This window comes from Pinus tabuliformis, chromosome 7, assembly GCF_031772625.1.
Source record: "Pinus tabuliformis cultivar Carrire ecotype Pingquan chromosome 7, CPIR1, whole genome shotgun sequence".
Taxonomy (NCBI): Eukaryota; Viridiplantae; Streptophyta; class Pinopsida; order Pinales; family Pinaceae; genus Pinus; species Pinus tabuliformis.
Window position 1 is genome coordinate 1883964339 of NC_142293.1, and position 16571 is coordinate 1883980909.

Here is a 16571-nt window from a genome sequence, read left to right on the forward strand (position 1 = left end):
GAAATTAGATATACATAGAATAGAATAGTCAAATATGGATTAGGTATTAGCTTAACGGGCCGATGATACTGGAAATGGGACGAGGAATAGGAATGGTGTCCAAGAGGGGGGCTATTAAAAGAAAGTCAACTTTACCTTCCCTGATTACAGGAAAGCGCCCTCCGGGTCCTTGCCCAACGTGCAAAAAATCTTGATTTCAACAAGTAGGCTTCTTCTAATCTTGGCTCATGAAGGGTTACAACAGGCCTAGCCCACAAAAGCATATATGTTTCTGAAAGTGTATACATAAAGCGAGTCAGCCTAAGGGCTTCCTCCAGTAGAAGGGACCCATTACCGAGATGGAGAGGAACAATCCCAACAAGCCCCACTTGTGGGTAGGAACATAGTATTAAAAATCGTTTGGTATGAACCAAAAACAAGTCAAACGCGGCCAAACTGGGCAAAAAACCTGGTCAGAGGGGCGACTACACCGATTTTTCACAAAAATCAGGCGTAACCGGCTAGTTTATGGCTAAATCGGTCGGTTCCATCATAAATGGACTCGTTCATTGCCACGGCAACTACGGACCCACCGGGAAGCTTTTTTGCGGCTTCTAAGATGGTTTCGAGAGAAACTACAAGTTATTTCCCTCCAAAAACACCCCCTCTAGGTCAATAAAAGGAGGTCTCCCCTCTCATTTTTCTCACACATCTCATTTGGAGTTTTTGTGAGTTTCATTGGGAGCTTGCAGGGTGTTGAGTTATTGTTGGAGTAGTCATCTTGGAGACTTGGAGTTGGACTTGGGGCTATTTTGGAAATAGTTTGGAGTTGTTAGTAGACTTGGCATCTTCAAGAGGAGGCTAAGGAAGTTACTTTGCATTTCCAGGTAAAGATTTTCACTTTAAAAGATCCATATTTCACTGTTGTCCATGTATTTAATTTTTTGGTGTTCTATGCTACGTTGTTATCAAATCTCTAGTTCTTTGTTATTAAATTTTTTTGGCTAAATATGCCCCTTTTTTCCCAAATTTATCTTAGGTTTTCCATTTTTCTTAGCAATAATTTTTTTAATGGCAGATTTCTTAGCAAATTTCAAATATTCCTAGCCACCATGCCTCCAAAAGCCAAGGACAGCGCATGGGCTCATTGTGATGTGATCGATGGAAAAATGATGTGCAAATTTTGCAATAAATCTATTGGAGGTGGGGGTATTCTCGGGTTGAAACAACACTTTGTTGGGATAAGAGGACAACTCATGCTTCCATTAGGTCCACTTCTATTGTTATTGGTGGCATTGCTATTACTAAGATTCAAGATGAGGTTGAGGCATCCTCATACTCTGATCTAGATGATGTTTATGTAGCTCCTGTTGATGATCATGTGTCTAGTAGTGGTGATGACTTTGATCAAGATCAGCGATGATCATGTTGATCATTGATATGTATCAGTAGAATTGTATTCGGTCAATGGCCCCATAGCTTGTAACATTGTTTTTGGACTTTATACACCATTTAGAACCTCATTGCTTATGTATTTTTTCAATGATATGTATTGCAGTCAATGCCTTTTTGATATATTCACCTTTACATGGTATATAAATGAGCAAACTTTGATAATTTTGTCTCTATGGGTTTGGAATCATGGCTTTAAATCTTAAAAATAGTTTTTTTCATTGCAAATTAATTATTTCATGTATTTTTTTAAAAACCGGTTCATTAAGATCTAACTAGCCCATGTTTGACTGGTTTCGGTTTTAAACCCGATTTATTATGTGGATCGGTCTGATCACTGATTCCAATTTTTAAAACAATGGGCAGGATACATGCTAAGGTATACTCTGTCTAGTCCAATCATGATAAGGGGAGATACCCAACTTGCCATAAATGACAATGATCACAAACTCCCTATGGTGGCATTGCTATTACTAAGATTCAAGATGAGGTTGAGGCATCCTCAAACTCTGATCTAGATGATGTTTATGTAGCTCATGTTGATGATCATGTGTCTTGTAGTGGTGATGAATTTGATCATGATCAGCAATGATCATGTTGATCACTGATATGTATAAATAGACTTGTAGTCTTCTAGTAGGTCAATGGCCCCATAGCTTGTAACATTGCTTTTGGACTTTATACGCCATTTAGAACCTCATTGCTTATGTATTTTTTCAATGATCTGTACTGCACTCAATGCCATTTTGATATATTCACCTTTACATGGTATATAAATGAGCAAACTTTGCATATTTTGTCTCTATGGGTTTGGAATCATGGTTTTAAATCTTAAAAATAGTTTTTTCATTGAAAATTAATTATTTCATTTATTTTTTTTAAAACTGGTTCATTAAGATCTAACCAACCCAAGTTTGACTGGTTCCGGTTTTGAACCCGATTTATTATGTGGATCGGTCTAATCATCGATTCCAGTTTTTAAACAATGGGTAGGATACATACTAAGGTATACTTTGTCTAGTCCAATCATGATAAGGGGAGATACCCAACTTGCCATAAATGACAACGATCACAAACCCCCTATGGTGACAGTAGGCGAGATACTACTTACCGCAAGGGGTAAATATCACAACCACCCTATTGTCTAGAGAACCCTCAACCCAAAGAGCTCTCTGACTCAATTCCTCTCACTAGGAGCTCAAATAGGGGGAAGAGCATAGCATAGTGTCCTCGATCAGTTGGGACCCTTACCCCGAGGGTCACATCCATCAGTCCAAGCTGCTCTCTGAATACCAAGAACTTCCCTTTCGACAAACCTTGGTGAGAATTTATGTTATCTGCTCATTAGTCGAAATGTGATGGAGTCTCACTACTCTTTACATTATCTCTCGTATATAGTGATACATGATCTCAATATGCTTGGATTTGTCAAGAAACATGGGATTTTGGGCCAATTAGATCCCACTCTTGTCGCAATATATCATTGTGGTATCCAATACCTACTCAAACAACTCCCAAAAGAGCTTTTGCAACTATACAGTGTCACAACTCGCCACCCTGGCAGCAATATGCTCAACCTCGGTAGTACTAAGGGCAATATACTTTTGTTTCATGCTCATCCACGATATCATAATAGTTCCAAGGCTAAAACAACATCTTCGAGTGCTTTTCTTCTCAATAACATTTCATCCCTGTCAGCATCGTTGTATCCATGCAACCTCACATTTCCAGAAGTATATCTCAGACCAAGATTAATCATCCCATGCAAATATCTCGGCACATGCTCGAGAGCAACCTAGTGAGCATGAAGAGTCTCAGTCATGAATTGGATCAAAGTGTTAACTGCAAATCATATCTACGAACAGGTGTTCACAATGAACATCAATGCCCCAATCAGTTGTTGATACGCAAAGGGATTTGCCAAATCAAGTCCTGGAACATCTCCACATAACTTCTTGAAGTTCATCTCCATTGGTGTGGCCATGGACTTACATTCTACCATTCCAAATCTTTTCAACAAATTCACAACATATTTTCCTTGAGAAAAGAAAATATCTTTGGGTTTTTGCCACACTTCTAATTCTAGGAAATAATGCATCAATCCAAGCTCTGTCATTTCAAACTCAAAGGCCAGCCCCCTCTTACACTCGAGCATCAGAGGCTCACTACCTATCAAAAATAAATCATCAACATATAAAACCAAAATAAGGGGCATACCTTAGACCACTTTGAAGTAGAGGTTTGGGTCAGCGTTGCTTCTAGTGAATCCAAGCATCACCGGGTAGCTATCAATACAGGAATGCCAGGCAAATGTGAGTCTTCCTGTCATGTACTTCAAAGCCCGTGGTTGTTCAACGTATACTTATTTTTGTAGTATGCCATGAAGGAACGCAGTCTTCACATCCATCTGGTGAAGAGTCCATCCTTGACTAGCAACAAGGGAAGCAATACATCTAATAGTGGTGTAGCAAGCAATTGGTGCAAATATATCATCATAGTATTCTCCCTCTTTTTGGGAGAAACCTCTAGCCACGAACCTTGCCTTATATTTCTCAATCCATAACAGACTTCATTTTGGGTCTTGGAACAACATCCCACACATCATTCTTCATAATAGATTCATATTCTTCGGCCATAGCATCTTTCCAAACTTGCTCTTTCACTGCTTCTTCAAAGTTGAAAGGCTTAGCATGCATGATGGTGCTCATAGCTACCACATATCTCTGGTATTGCCATGGCTTCTTGTTTTCTCTAAAGGTTCCTCTAGCAAGGGCATGTCTTTCAAGTTTCAACATCCTGTAATGTAAGACGAAGCCAAAGGGGTATCTTCGTAGCAAGAGGATCACATGGAGGAGGTTTTGTTTCGAATATAAATTACATAAAATAAACTGAATATAATAATGTAAATAATAAAATAATCAAGTAATGATTATGTTACGTAGTCATTAGTTAAGAGAAATGGCATGTCTAAAAGACATGCCTAGTCACTAAAGGACACCTGCTTAGGTATTTATGCGGGTCCTCATTGTAACATTCGACATCACTTTTACATTTTTTATATATAATAAATTATTATTAAAAATATCTCGTGTATTTTTATGTTTAAGTCAACAAGCTACATGTTTTGTTCCTTCAGGGTCCAAGGGGTCCTTAGGCTCCATGGGATCATCAGCAACTTCTTTCTTAGGCTCGGGCACAAAAGGGCCATGTAGTAGGTACATGCCATCATTCTTCTTCTAAAGAGGGGGGGTGAGGGAGTGGGGGAATGTCCCTTTCTTTTCCAAGGGCAACATCTTCATCAAAGGTCACATCCCTGCTAAACATGATATTCCATTGACTTGGTACATATATTCTAAAAGCTTTAGGATTATCACAATATCCAACAAACCTACCTTTCTTTCCAGTGGTTTCCAACTTGTTCCTCTTGTCCTTCGGCACATGAAAGTACACAAGGAAATCAAATATCCTTAGATGTCCAACATCGGGCTTCACACGTGTGAACACTTCTTTGGCAGTCTTGTCACCCAAGGCTTGATGAGGAATCTAGTTTTGAACATAGATTGTTGTATTAGTGGCTTCTCCCAAAGGAACTTTGGTAATTTTTTATCATGCAACATGGCTCGGGCAGCTTTCATGATATCCCTATTCTTCCTTTCTGTCACGCCTATCTGCTCAAGATTATAGGGTACAATGGTCTCCTTAAATCCAACCTTCTCGCAAAAGTCAACGAACCCATTAGATGTATATTTTCCACCATTATCAGACGTAAATGCCTTGATCCTTTCCCTGTTTGATTCTCTATCAATGCCTCGAAATCCTGGAGGTTGGAACATATCAAATGCTTCATCCTTGTGCTTCAAGTAGAATATCCATGTCTTTTGGGAAAAGTAATCCACAAAGATTATATAGTATAGATAGCCACCCATAGATTCTACCGATATGGGTCCACATAGATCAAAATTGATGAGCTATAGAATATCACTAGATCAAAATAATAATAATAATAATAGAAACAAATATAAAAACAAAAAAGAGATTGCAAACCATTACAGACAAATTATGGCAAGTTTGCCCACTTATATACCATGTCAAGGTGAATATATCAAAATAGCACCAAGTGCAACACATACCAGCAACAAAATATGTAAACAACCAAGCTCTCAATGGCCTCTAGAGTCCAAAAACCATGCTACAAGCTATTGGCCTACTACAAATCATTGATTAACATGATCACTCATCAAAATCAACACCGCTACTAAAAAATGGATCATCAGTGAGAGTTACAAAAATATCCTCTCCCTTGAAGTCCTCAAACTCCTCAAGGACATTTGCAACTTCAATCATAGTAGTAGTAGTAGTAGTGGTGAGTTGGTCGATCTCAAAATCGAGACTCACATATGCTACAAATAGTGCCAAATGAGAGGTGTGAGGTAAATAAGTGGGTGAGGTGTCCGCTTATAGCAAGATGCTAGGGTTTAGGGAGGGTTTCTTCAATTCTTTATTTAAAAATTTGATTTACTAAGTATGCATGGTGGGATCCAAAGGTGACTCGGTTGGTCTGGAACATACTTGCCAGTTAGAGCATGTTTGCTACTAGACTGGCCAAAGCAATTCCCCAAGCCAAGTTGAAGGTCTATTCAACTCAATCACCTATCAACTTGATTGATTTGACTGGTTGCAAGTCGAATAAGACCAGTTTTTAAAACACTGACTACTTCCAATTGCCCCTATGTGAGCCCACAACAGTGTGATATTTATAGAGAACATTCACGTGTATGTACATTCACATGCACAAAAGCTTTCTTACCAAGGTTCCACTATACAACTTAGTCTTTTGTATGAAAATTTACTTTCTAATGTATGCCCTTCATCAACCTATTGAGAGTCCTCTACACATGCAAAGTTTACAATAACATATCATTGTCTTTATCTCCCTATCTCACGTAATATTGTCAAGAGAATTTCTCTACACACATAATTATAAAAAAAAATAGTTTTAAATTATTAATCTTGTTGTAATAAATGAAATGTAAATATGATATCCTCTGCAACCTCATGTTCCACACTTTTATAGACATCCACTTGAATGTGTCTGATGTGTTATAGCTAAGTTGCAGGAAACGTTGCCCCCAGGTCCGTTTCAACTAGGAAACGAAACGGAAATGCATACCGTATGGCCTGGAAACTCGAGTTTGACCGTACTGGGACGTTTCACGCTGGGGAAGCGTGGCTGGTACAACAAGAAACGAGTTTCCAAGCCGTAAGACAGTGTTTCCACTTCATATTGTGATTTTTCTTTTTCTCTTTTTTCGCTTCTAATTTTTGATTGGGCAAATAAAATATCTTGTGGATGCTTCTAGATGCCTCTCTCAAGTTATAAAAAGACTCTCGCCTCATTCCCTCATCACACAATTGAGCAAGTCATTTCTCTTGGAGATAGACGATTTTAGCAAAGGTGAAAAGATGAAAAAAGAAGTGGTTTCAGCTAGGGCATTTTCAACAATGAGCAAAGGATATTTCAACAGTAGGCTCATATATATAATAAAGGCTAATTTTGATATTTGGATATATAATAAATGTTGATTTTGGATATTTCGATATTGCTATTTTCATTATGTGCTCATTCATGAGTAAATGTGATGTAAATCTAATCATAACGTTCAAACTTTAAATGTAATAAATTATAATGTCATGTATGTTTTATGATTGCACATAACATTTCTTAAATGTCCTAAATTCTAATATATATCTATATCTATATCTATATATATATGGTGTTTCCCCGTTTCCAAAATTTGGGGGGGTCATGTTTCGTACTCGTGCCCGTTTCGGAAACTCGTACCTGTTTCCCCATTTTGTGCAACTTAGTGTTATAGCCTCATTGTGTTTAGTGTACACCACAAACTCTCGAGTTCCATCAATCAACACCTTCCTCATGTTTCCTTGGATCACTTCTTTCAAATGTCAAAAATTCCCACATAAGATGCCAAATATGAGTTATGTGGAACTATCCATTCATAGGCTCCCTCTCTCTCTCTTATGCATTTATTAGGTCTAGGCATTGTAACAATCATAATATCACTCGAAGTATAATCATGATGTAGTGAGACATCATATTAGAGTAATCAATGTAATGTTGTGTGTAAGAACATCATATATTAGTAGTCGAGTAGCATTAAATGTTATTTGTCTTAAATGATGCATTAGTCAAATACTTCTTAATGTAATAACACTCCATTATTAACTGGTTATACAGACGCTTAAGAGGCTAGCCCATAATGCAGACTTGCATCTTCTCAACAAGCATTTGAGGCATCCAGTTAAAGTTCTCTCTAATTATCTTTCTTTTATGGTCTCAAAAGTGTCCGAACTTGTTATGTAAAAAATTAGTTAGTCTTTAATTTTAGGTTTATTATTTAATTTTAGGATTAATTAGACGAAAGGGCATGATCATAATATCATGCCCTTTTCCCAAAGGGTGCCCATGGCATTATATAAGCCAGGAAACCCCATTGTAAACATTATCATCTGTCACTTCATTATTAATATATATATATATATATATATATATATATATATATATTTCTGTTTATCAAGAAGTTTTCACTTCATTGGTATCAGAGCGGTCGAATCCTCTCGCCTGTGCTGGTTCACGCATCCATCCACTGTTGTCTCTATACGTATCACTATTCTGTCCGCTGCCATATTCACTACTGACACCCCGACTGCCCATTAGAACCCATTCGTCTTGATTTATCAAAACCCCTGTCGCTGCATTCCGGCACCCCGACATCCCCACCTGAGCTATCAGAATCAGCCTTAAAATCTTTTCCTTCTTGTGGTCAAGATAAGCCAGCAACGAAAGGGCATCCTCCCTCCGCACACCATCTGCAGCCCTCTTCGCAAAACCGACCATACTTGTTTCCGCGGACATCTTTGCTCCCAATCCGCTGCCACTGCAACCCATAGTTACGTCGTTGTCACAATTCCGTTCCCTGTTCTGTCGTCCGCTGTCTGCCGCATCTACACACTATCCGATCCAAATCTGCGTCTTTACCATTGGGTGACTGCGTTGTTCTTCATCTACGGTGACCGGGTAAATCCATAATTTTTTTTATCTGCTGATACACTGAACTCCGAGTCTTTTCATTGCGGTGGGCTGCGGTGAAGGTTTTTTTTTGTGAACGGTCAAACAACGTGACGGATCAATCAAACATAACTGTCCGTACGAAATATATAATATATAATATATAATATAATTCTATATAAGTTATATATAATATATATTATAATTTAATTATAAGTTATACAATATATAATATATAACTTTAACTTAGTTATAAGTTATATTTATAAAAAAATTAATTTAATTAATTAAGTTTATTTATAAATAAATAAATAAAATAAATAAAACTTATGTCATATAATTAATTAAATAAAGAATTAAACAAAGAAAATAAGATACAACAACCAAAAAAAAAAGCTAAAGCTGGCAAATAAATAAACGCCCCCACATGCTCAATGTTGACAATGACGATGGCTGATTTTTAGAAAAAATTGATTGACACAGAGCATAGGATAAGTAACAACCACGATGAGGTCAGTAAAAGATTAGATGAATTCCAGATCAAGCTTGAGAGGCAGGCTGACGATATCAAAAATCACGCTGATAAAATCAAAAATCTTGAGGATATGACAAATCGAATAGAAATAAAGATGGAAAATCAACATGTCCAAACAGAAGTAAACATCAGAGATGCCTTAACAATGCTGAAATTTCTGTGTAAAAAGATGAATTGTACACCCGAACAACTAATAAAAGAAAATGAAGAGAATCAAGAACACATCTCATCAGATTCAACAAAGCCAACAGACTCTCATGAAAAAGTTGAATCCCCAAGAAAATCAGTGACACTCCACCAAGAAGTGAGTAATGTGATTCTTACCAACAAGCACCTCTGGGATACCTTTACCAATCAACACCCCTTTTTCGCTCAACCATTAGCGACATATAAGCGAAGGGCAAAAGTCGAGATCCCTAAATTCGACAGAAACAGAAAAAACAATGTTGCATGGATAAATAAAGCAAAAGACTACTTTGAGATATATGACATCAATGATGATGACGAAAAGCTCAGGCACACATCCATGAAAATGGAAGGCGAAGCATATGATTAGTATATGTGGTGGAAAAAGACAACACACGTCATTTGCTGGAGAAAATTTAAGGATGCATTCTTTAAAAGATTCCAAGGTGTAAAGGAAGAAGAGTTCTTTTCAAAACTCATCAAATTACGACAAAAAGGAAGTGTGGACGAATACACTCAAGAATGGGAGACCTTAGTAACACGAGTACTTGTGTTATTAGAATCTCGTCTAATTCAATCATACGTCTTGGGACTCAAAACTCATTTACAAGCAGAACTTGAGATGCATGACATTACATCAATAGAAGTAGCAAGAAGGAAAGCAAAAACAGCCGAAAAGAAATCTGAACCAATATTTTGGTCAAAAGCGAGGAAAAAAAAAAAAAAACATATTCAAGACAAAGGATACCCCAGTATGTGGACTCAAATAATACAAGATATGTTCCACCACATCGTCGTGAAAATGAAAAATCTAATGTAGAAATGCAAAGGATAAAAGAGGGTAAATGTAAACGTTGTGGTGAGAAGTGGGACCCCAAACATAGATGTGCTAAAGGAAAAGAACCAAAGAACCTAATTAGATGACGAAAGTATTCCGCAAGTGTCACTATCTGCTATGACAGGTATATCACAACCTCGGACCTTAAAGCTAAAAGGACACATAAAGAAGAACAACGTAGTGGTTCTCATCAACTTTGGTAGAACACACAATTTTTTAGATGCAACCGTGGCAAAGAGACTCAATATTTTTTCATTCCCATTACCAAACATGAAAGTGATGGTAGCTAACGGTAAGAAGATTGACAAGGCGGGGAAATGCCATAAGGTCAATTTGCAGATTCAAGACTTTAATTTAGAGTCTCCGTTCTTCACGATACTGTTAGGAGCAGTAGATGTAGTCTTAGGTATCCAATGGCTACGAACTTTAGGTCTGTATGCCGCCAACCATCAAGTACAATTTATAAAATTCAAATGAGGAGATTAGAAGTACAAACTGCACGGATTCCAAGCACCAGAAAATCATGTTGTATCATCATCTTAGATGATGAAGCTGAGTCGAAAAGGAGCACCCGTTTATGTAGTACAATGTCACCAATTAGAAATGTTATCTACAAATATGACCAGAGAAGAGTCACCAAAACTACAAGATTTGATTCGGAAGCATGAAAAAGTATTTCAAGACCTACCTATGAAGATGTTGCCTAATAAAGAAATTGAGCATACAATAGAAGTCAAGGCAAGGTCAGACCCCGTCAACATCAAGCCATACCGATATCCACATCTCCAAAAAACGGAAATTGAGAGATTAATCCAAGACCTTTTAAAGTGTGGGACTTTGATCATCTTGGAATATCTAATTAAGTGGAAGAACTTACCCGAAGAAGACGCTTCTTGGGAGAATGAAGTCCGTCATTACGTATGCTTTGAGGACAAAGCATTCTTTCGAGAGGAAGGCAATGTTATGTAAAAAATTAGTTAGTCTTTAATTTTAGGTTTATTATTTAATTTTAGGATTAATTAGGTGAAAGGGCACGGTCAGAAGATCATGCCCTTTTCCCAAAGGGTGCCCATGGCGTTATATAAGCCAGGAAACCCCGTTGTAAACATCATCATCTGTCAATTCATTATTAATAAATATTTATATATATTTCTGTTTATCAAGAAGTTTTCACTTCAGAACTCTAAAGAAGACATATCTGACTTCCAAACTCGCTCACATTACAAGGACAACAGCCTATCTTAACATATAGTTATTGGACAAGCATATTACAACAACAAATGGATGAGTTTAAAAGAGAACATTAAAATTATTTTGACAAGGGGTACAACTCATTACCTTGAACGCCTTCAGAAATCCATTTTCTTCTTCTTCATCAGCCAATGAATCTTCACTATCGACTTGAGCCCGATCCAGCAATCTTCCACAAGAAAATGTAAAACAGTAATAAAATTTAGGGTCCTAAGATCTAAAATCTATATAGTCGGGAAAAAAATTTCAGAAATTAGAGCACTCAGCCACAAATCTAGAAAGGCAATTTCAAGTTACAAAAGATGTAATATAAGAGTTCTTATAAGCAGGAAACCAAAAATGCAACTTACCTCTCTATAGCTGCATCATCATAGTGAATTTGGCGTGCCCTGACAGCTTCATCATTTGAGTCAGCAAACAGCTCTTGCGCTCCATACCGCAAGATATCATCTAACTCTTCCTAAAAAAGAACCCAAAAGCCATTTCAGATAAAGAAGTTCAATTGTTTCCAAGCAGGCCTTGTACATTTTCAATGACTATTGGAAACATTCTAAACATGGATGAGCAATCAAGCACATGAGCAAATACACACCGAAAAAAAACATCGGAAAGTGTGTATGTGTGTGTGTGTGTTTTCTATCTGCACCTCAGAATACCTGATTGAGGCCTGTTTGAGTTTTCAGACGACCAACAACAAGGTGCTCAAGAATCATTTTCTTCTTTGTCAGCTGCATCATTCGCTCATCAATAGTTCCCCTATTAACAAGCCTGAAAATCATCACCTGTTGAATGTGGTAATAGAAATTCAGTGAAACCTCTGGTTAGAGTCCCATACAACCTTAGTGGTTCAGATAAAGATAACCATTTCATTGTAGGAACCTAAAACATAAATTATTGGACCTTATTGGTCTGTCCAAGGCGATGAGCCCTAGCCATTGCCTGCAAATCTGCATGTGGATTCCAGTCACTGCACATTATTTTGAACATGTCCATAAGAAAGAGCACGGGCTCATAATGAAACTTGCTCCCCAAGTTTATTCCAGAATGTCATCTCAAAATATCAAAATGAAGCGATCATATGATATCATGAAATGTGTACTCAGAAAAATATACATCAACAAGTGTTACAATTTACCTGTCATATATTATAACAGTATCTGCGGTGGCCAGGTTGATCCCCAATCCTCCTGCTCGTGTTGAAAGTATAAAACAAAATCTTGTAGAATTAGGTGCATTGAACCGATCAATTCGTATTTGTCTTTCAACTCCACTTATTTTTCCATCAATCCTTTCATAGTTCCAATGCTTCAATCAAACAGTGAGATGTCAAGAAACAATGGTGAAAAAATACGCATTTCTGCATGCAAGAATAATTATACTGCAAGACCATGATACCAGCAGTAGAAACCCAAACCCCTCATATAAATAAAAGCACTAGACGAGAAGAATCCAAAATACATACCTTGTAACTGAGATAATCTTCTAATATGTCTAACATATGTTGAAATTGTGAATAAATAAGTACTCTATGTCCTTGATCTTTAAGTTTTACCATCATCTTGTCCAACAAATATAATTTTCCAGAAGCCTCCAACAGCTGTCTGCCAGGTAAAATGACACATTCAGAACCCCCAATGACAACATTAGAAATGGGTTACAAACCTCTACTACCTATCAAACCTTGGACTCTTTCATCTTTTGTTCCAACACAACCATTTATAAAACCTTGCACTCCATTTTTTGTTCCAAGACAACCATTCATAAAAGAAACCTGCATTTTCAAAGAACCTGTAAGCCTCCTGTTTATTGTTGATAATTGGGTCCGCTCCTTCCAACATGTAAGGATGTGCACAGACCTTCCTTAGTTCCATTACTACATTATTCAGAGAAACCTAAAGCAAGACAAGAAAGAAAGAAAAAATGTTAGATTGTATTCAAATCAATGCACCAATAATTTTACTAAAATTTAAGCATACGTGTCACATACCTGTGGCCCAACACGGCGAGCAAGTAACTGATAGTTACGTGTAAGAATGGCCCTATAGTATTCTTTCTGCATAGAACTTAATTCAACACGCAGAATAAGTTCCTTTTTGGGTGGTAAATCTTTCATCACATCCTTCTTCACTCCTGCAGAACCAATCTCCATATTTAACACCAAATCGAACACACCATTCAAACCCCAGAATACTGCTATAGTCTGGAATAGATCCATCATAACCGTAGATCAATCAAGACCCAAAAACCAAAAAAAAATTGCACTTATCAAAGCTTAAACAGTACATGACTATACTTATGATGGATCTATGCCAGTTTATTTATTTCCATATTTTCATGTTATTTTAAGTAATAAAAATCTCAGCTCTTTCTTTTTCTTTCGATGTTGGACGTCTAATTTTTTTTATATTATTTATTAGCATTACAACAATGAACAATTGACATCTCTTCCACACCACGATGTACAAGCACCTAACTTCTATTGGTGCATTAATAATTAATTTCAAGATATATATATATATATATATATATATATATATATATAAAGAAGAGACTAGGTACATAAAAAAGCATTGATCACGTTCGTAATCATTTATTTCTCCATACAGGTGATGAAGATATGATTCAGCCAAACTATAAGGCTTTACCAGTCTTGAATCAGTAGAAAAAATGGAGGAACAGACACATACAACAAACAATGTGCACATTTACAAGCATACAGTGGCAATATTGTGTGCCCTCATATAGGTAGAAAAAATCATTAAATAGATGTTAAATTATAATATAATGAAGGTTCGCAGAAATAGAGACTGATAAACATAAAAAGGAAGAAAAGCATGAAACCTATGAAATGGTATAAATTCAACAAACCACTGAGTGGTTGTGTAATTAACTAGATTCTGCAGAGTATTAAAAACATTTTTTGGAATCATAAACGAATCATTTTGTCATACATATCTCTTGTACCACCACAAATACACTTTCATACATCAAATTCAGACACAGCGGATGAAGATATGATTCAGCCAAACTATCAAGCCTTTACCAGTCTTGAATCAGTAGAAAAAGTGGAGGAACAGACACATACAACAAACAATTTGCACATTTACAAGCATACCATGGCAATATTGTGTGGCCTCATATAGATAGAAGATCATTCAATAGATGTTAAATTATAAAAAAATGAAGGCTGACAGAAATAGAGAATGATAAACGTAAATAGGAAGAAAAGCATGAAACCTATGAAATAGTATTCATTCAACAAACCACCGAGTGGTTGTGTGATTAACCAGATTCTGCAGAGTATAAAAAACATTTTTTGGAATCATCTACAAATCATTGTCATATATGTCTCTTGCACCACCACAAATACACTTTCCTACATCAAATTCAGAATGGACAACAGTACAAGTTGAAAAGGAAGCCTACAAAATAACAACTCGACATCAACTAGTGTCTATCACCATATGCATAAAATTGTTCACAACAGATGCACTATTACTAAGCCAAGTACATCAATCACAGCATGTGTGTTTAGCTCAATGAACAGAAAAATGCATCAATGACTGTATTGAGTAACTTTCATGCTCAGCTCAAAACCCTTAAAGGGAAAGGCATAATCAGCAAACTGATTTCCAATGCAGAAAATTAATCACAATCCATATACTAACAGCACCAAAGCTCCTAGAAGCCAAAAAAAACTTTTACTTGATAAAATTGTTGAGATTCGATAATAAAAAAATGGGACAGACTAGAACACAAACCCAAATTTTGCAATAAATCAGAGAACAAAGGAACACTAACGAAACACAACACTTGGAAGAGAAATCAGCCAAGATGAGTGCAACACTAGACAGAGAGTGGACCACACATCAAGTACACAAGAAATAGAAATGCACCCAAAAACAAAAGAGCACAACATTTAGTAGATGCCCTTAGGCAAATCCCTTTCTAAGAATGAGAAAAATCACAGTGATGAACTACAAATGAGAGTTGTGTGTATATATACACAACTCAATCGGTGTGGGGATTTCCCCAAGAAGGGTTATAAGCCTATGTGTACAACACTGGCCTTACCCAAAGCCAAAATCAGAAGTATAATGACTTATGTCATTAGTGACCCTCAAAGCCCCACCAACTTCCCATCTTACACCACCGACAATCTTTGGAAATTCCTCCTTATCCACGAGTCTTCAGCTAATGAGCAATTTGGGCTGTTAGTATGTGAGAAAAAGAGCATGGATCCTTCTGGCCTATGGACATACACATTGATCAAGCATGGCAGAGAGAGCATAAATTTGTTCATGGACAAAAGTTTAGCTTACACATTTTCCAACAGAACTTGTAGGAAGCCTCCATTATGATATATGGCAATGTTAAATGTATATTTATTACTGTACTCCACGAATTTTTAAATTCCCTTTTAGTAGCGAGCACAATTCAATGCAGGGGGTTAACCCCTACGCTTATAAACAAAAATCAGACATTCAGTTAAGGATTCTTGGAGAGATTCTACAGCTAGATCAGATTAGAGGAAGTCACTTGCTAGACAATCGAAGTTAAAATACAATTGCAGAACTTCAGTTAATGTTATGAATAAAATATATATAAAATAATACAAATAATGTAAACAATAATAATAATAAATAATGATTAATTAACTAGTAATTAGTTAATGAAGAGGTATGTCCCTAAGGACATGACCGTTGGTGAAGAGGTATCTGCCTAGGTATATAAGCAAGCCCTCACCCTCATTTGTAATCATCTCATCAATTCTTTTATATAATATTCAATATACACTTGTCCTACCATGGATGTCTTTGTCTTCAAAGTATTTTGAAGATTGTTGCATAAGTATGAACTTTGTCTGTTACAATGATATCAGAGTTGTTCGATCCTCTGGCCGCTCAACCGCTGCACAAAGCTAGTTTGATCCAGCCTTTGGCCATCAAATCTTCATCAACATTGTTGTCGTCATTATTGAAGAATTTTCGCTACATAGTTTGGGAGATTCTCCTTTCTTCGTTGGGCCTTTGGCCATTATATATATATATATATCAATTAAAAAAAAAAAGATAAATCATATATTAGATATACAAAAATTAAACTAAGAATAATTTATATATTAACAAAAAAAAATCAAGATAAAAACATGGAAAAATAAATAAATAATATATATTTATAATTAAAAAATAAAAGGAAAGAGAAGAAACTTGAAAGATATTATATATATATATATATATATA

At 36.4% G+C, this 16571-nt stretch overlaps 1 protein-coding gene across 3 annotated transcripts in view; it reads right to left on the reverse strand.

Moving 5' to 3' along the window:
- Window positions 1-16571, reverse strand: part of PKL (chromatin remodeling factor CHD3 (PICKLE)) — a 234948-nt gene that overhangs the window by 85038 nt on the left and 133339 nt on the right. For all 3 annotated transcript variants that reach the window (XM_089460627.1, XM_089460626.1, XM_089460625.1), the window contains 8 exons: window positions 13316-13458; window positions 13117-13220; window positions 12791-12929; window positions 12464-12633; window positions 12229-12295; window positions 11985-12110; window positions 11679-11788; window positions 11416-11497 (listed from right to left, as the gene is read on the reverse strand). In XM_089460627.1, the coding sequence (XP_089316753.1) occupies window positions 11416-11497; window positions 11679-11788; window positions 11985-12110; window positions 12229-12295; window positions 12464-12633; window positions 12791-12929; window positions 13117-13220; window positions 13316-13458 (941 nt within the window). The remainder of the gene's footprint in view (window positions 1-11415; window positions 11498-11678; window positions 11789-11984; window positions 12111-12228; window positions 12296-12463; window positions 12634-12790; window positions 12930-13116; window positions 13221-13315; window positions 13459-16571) is intronic.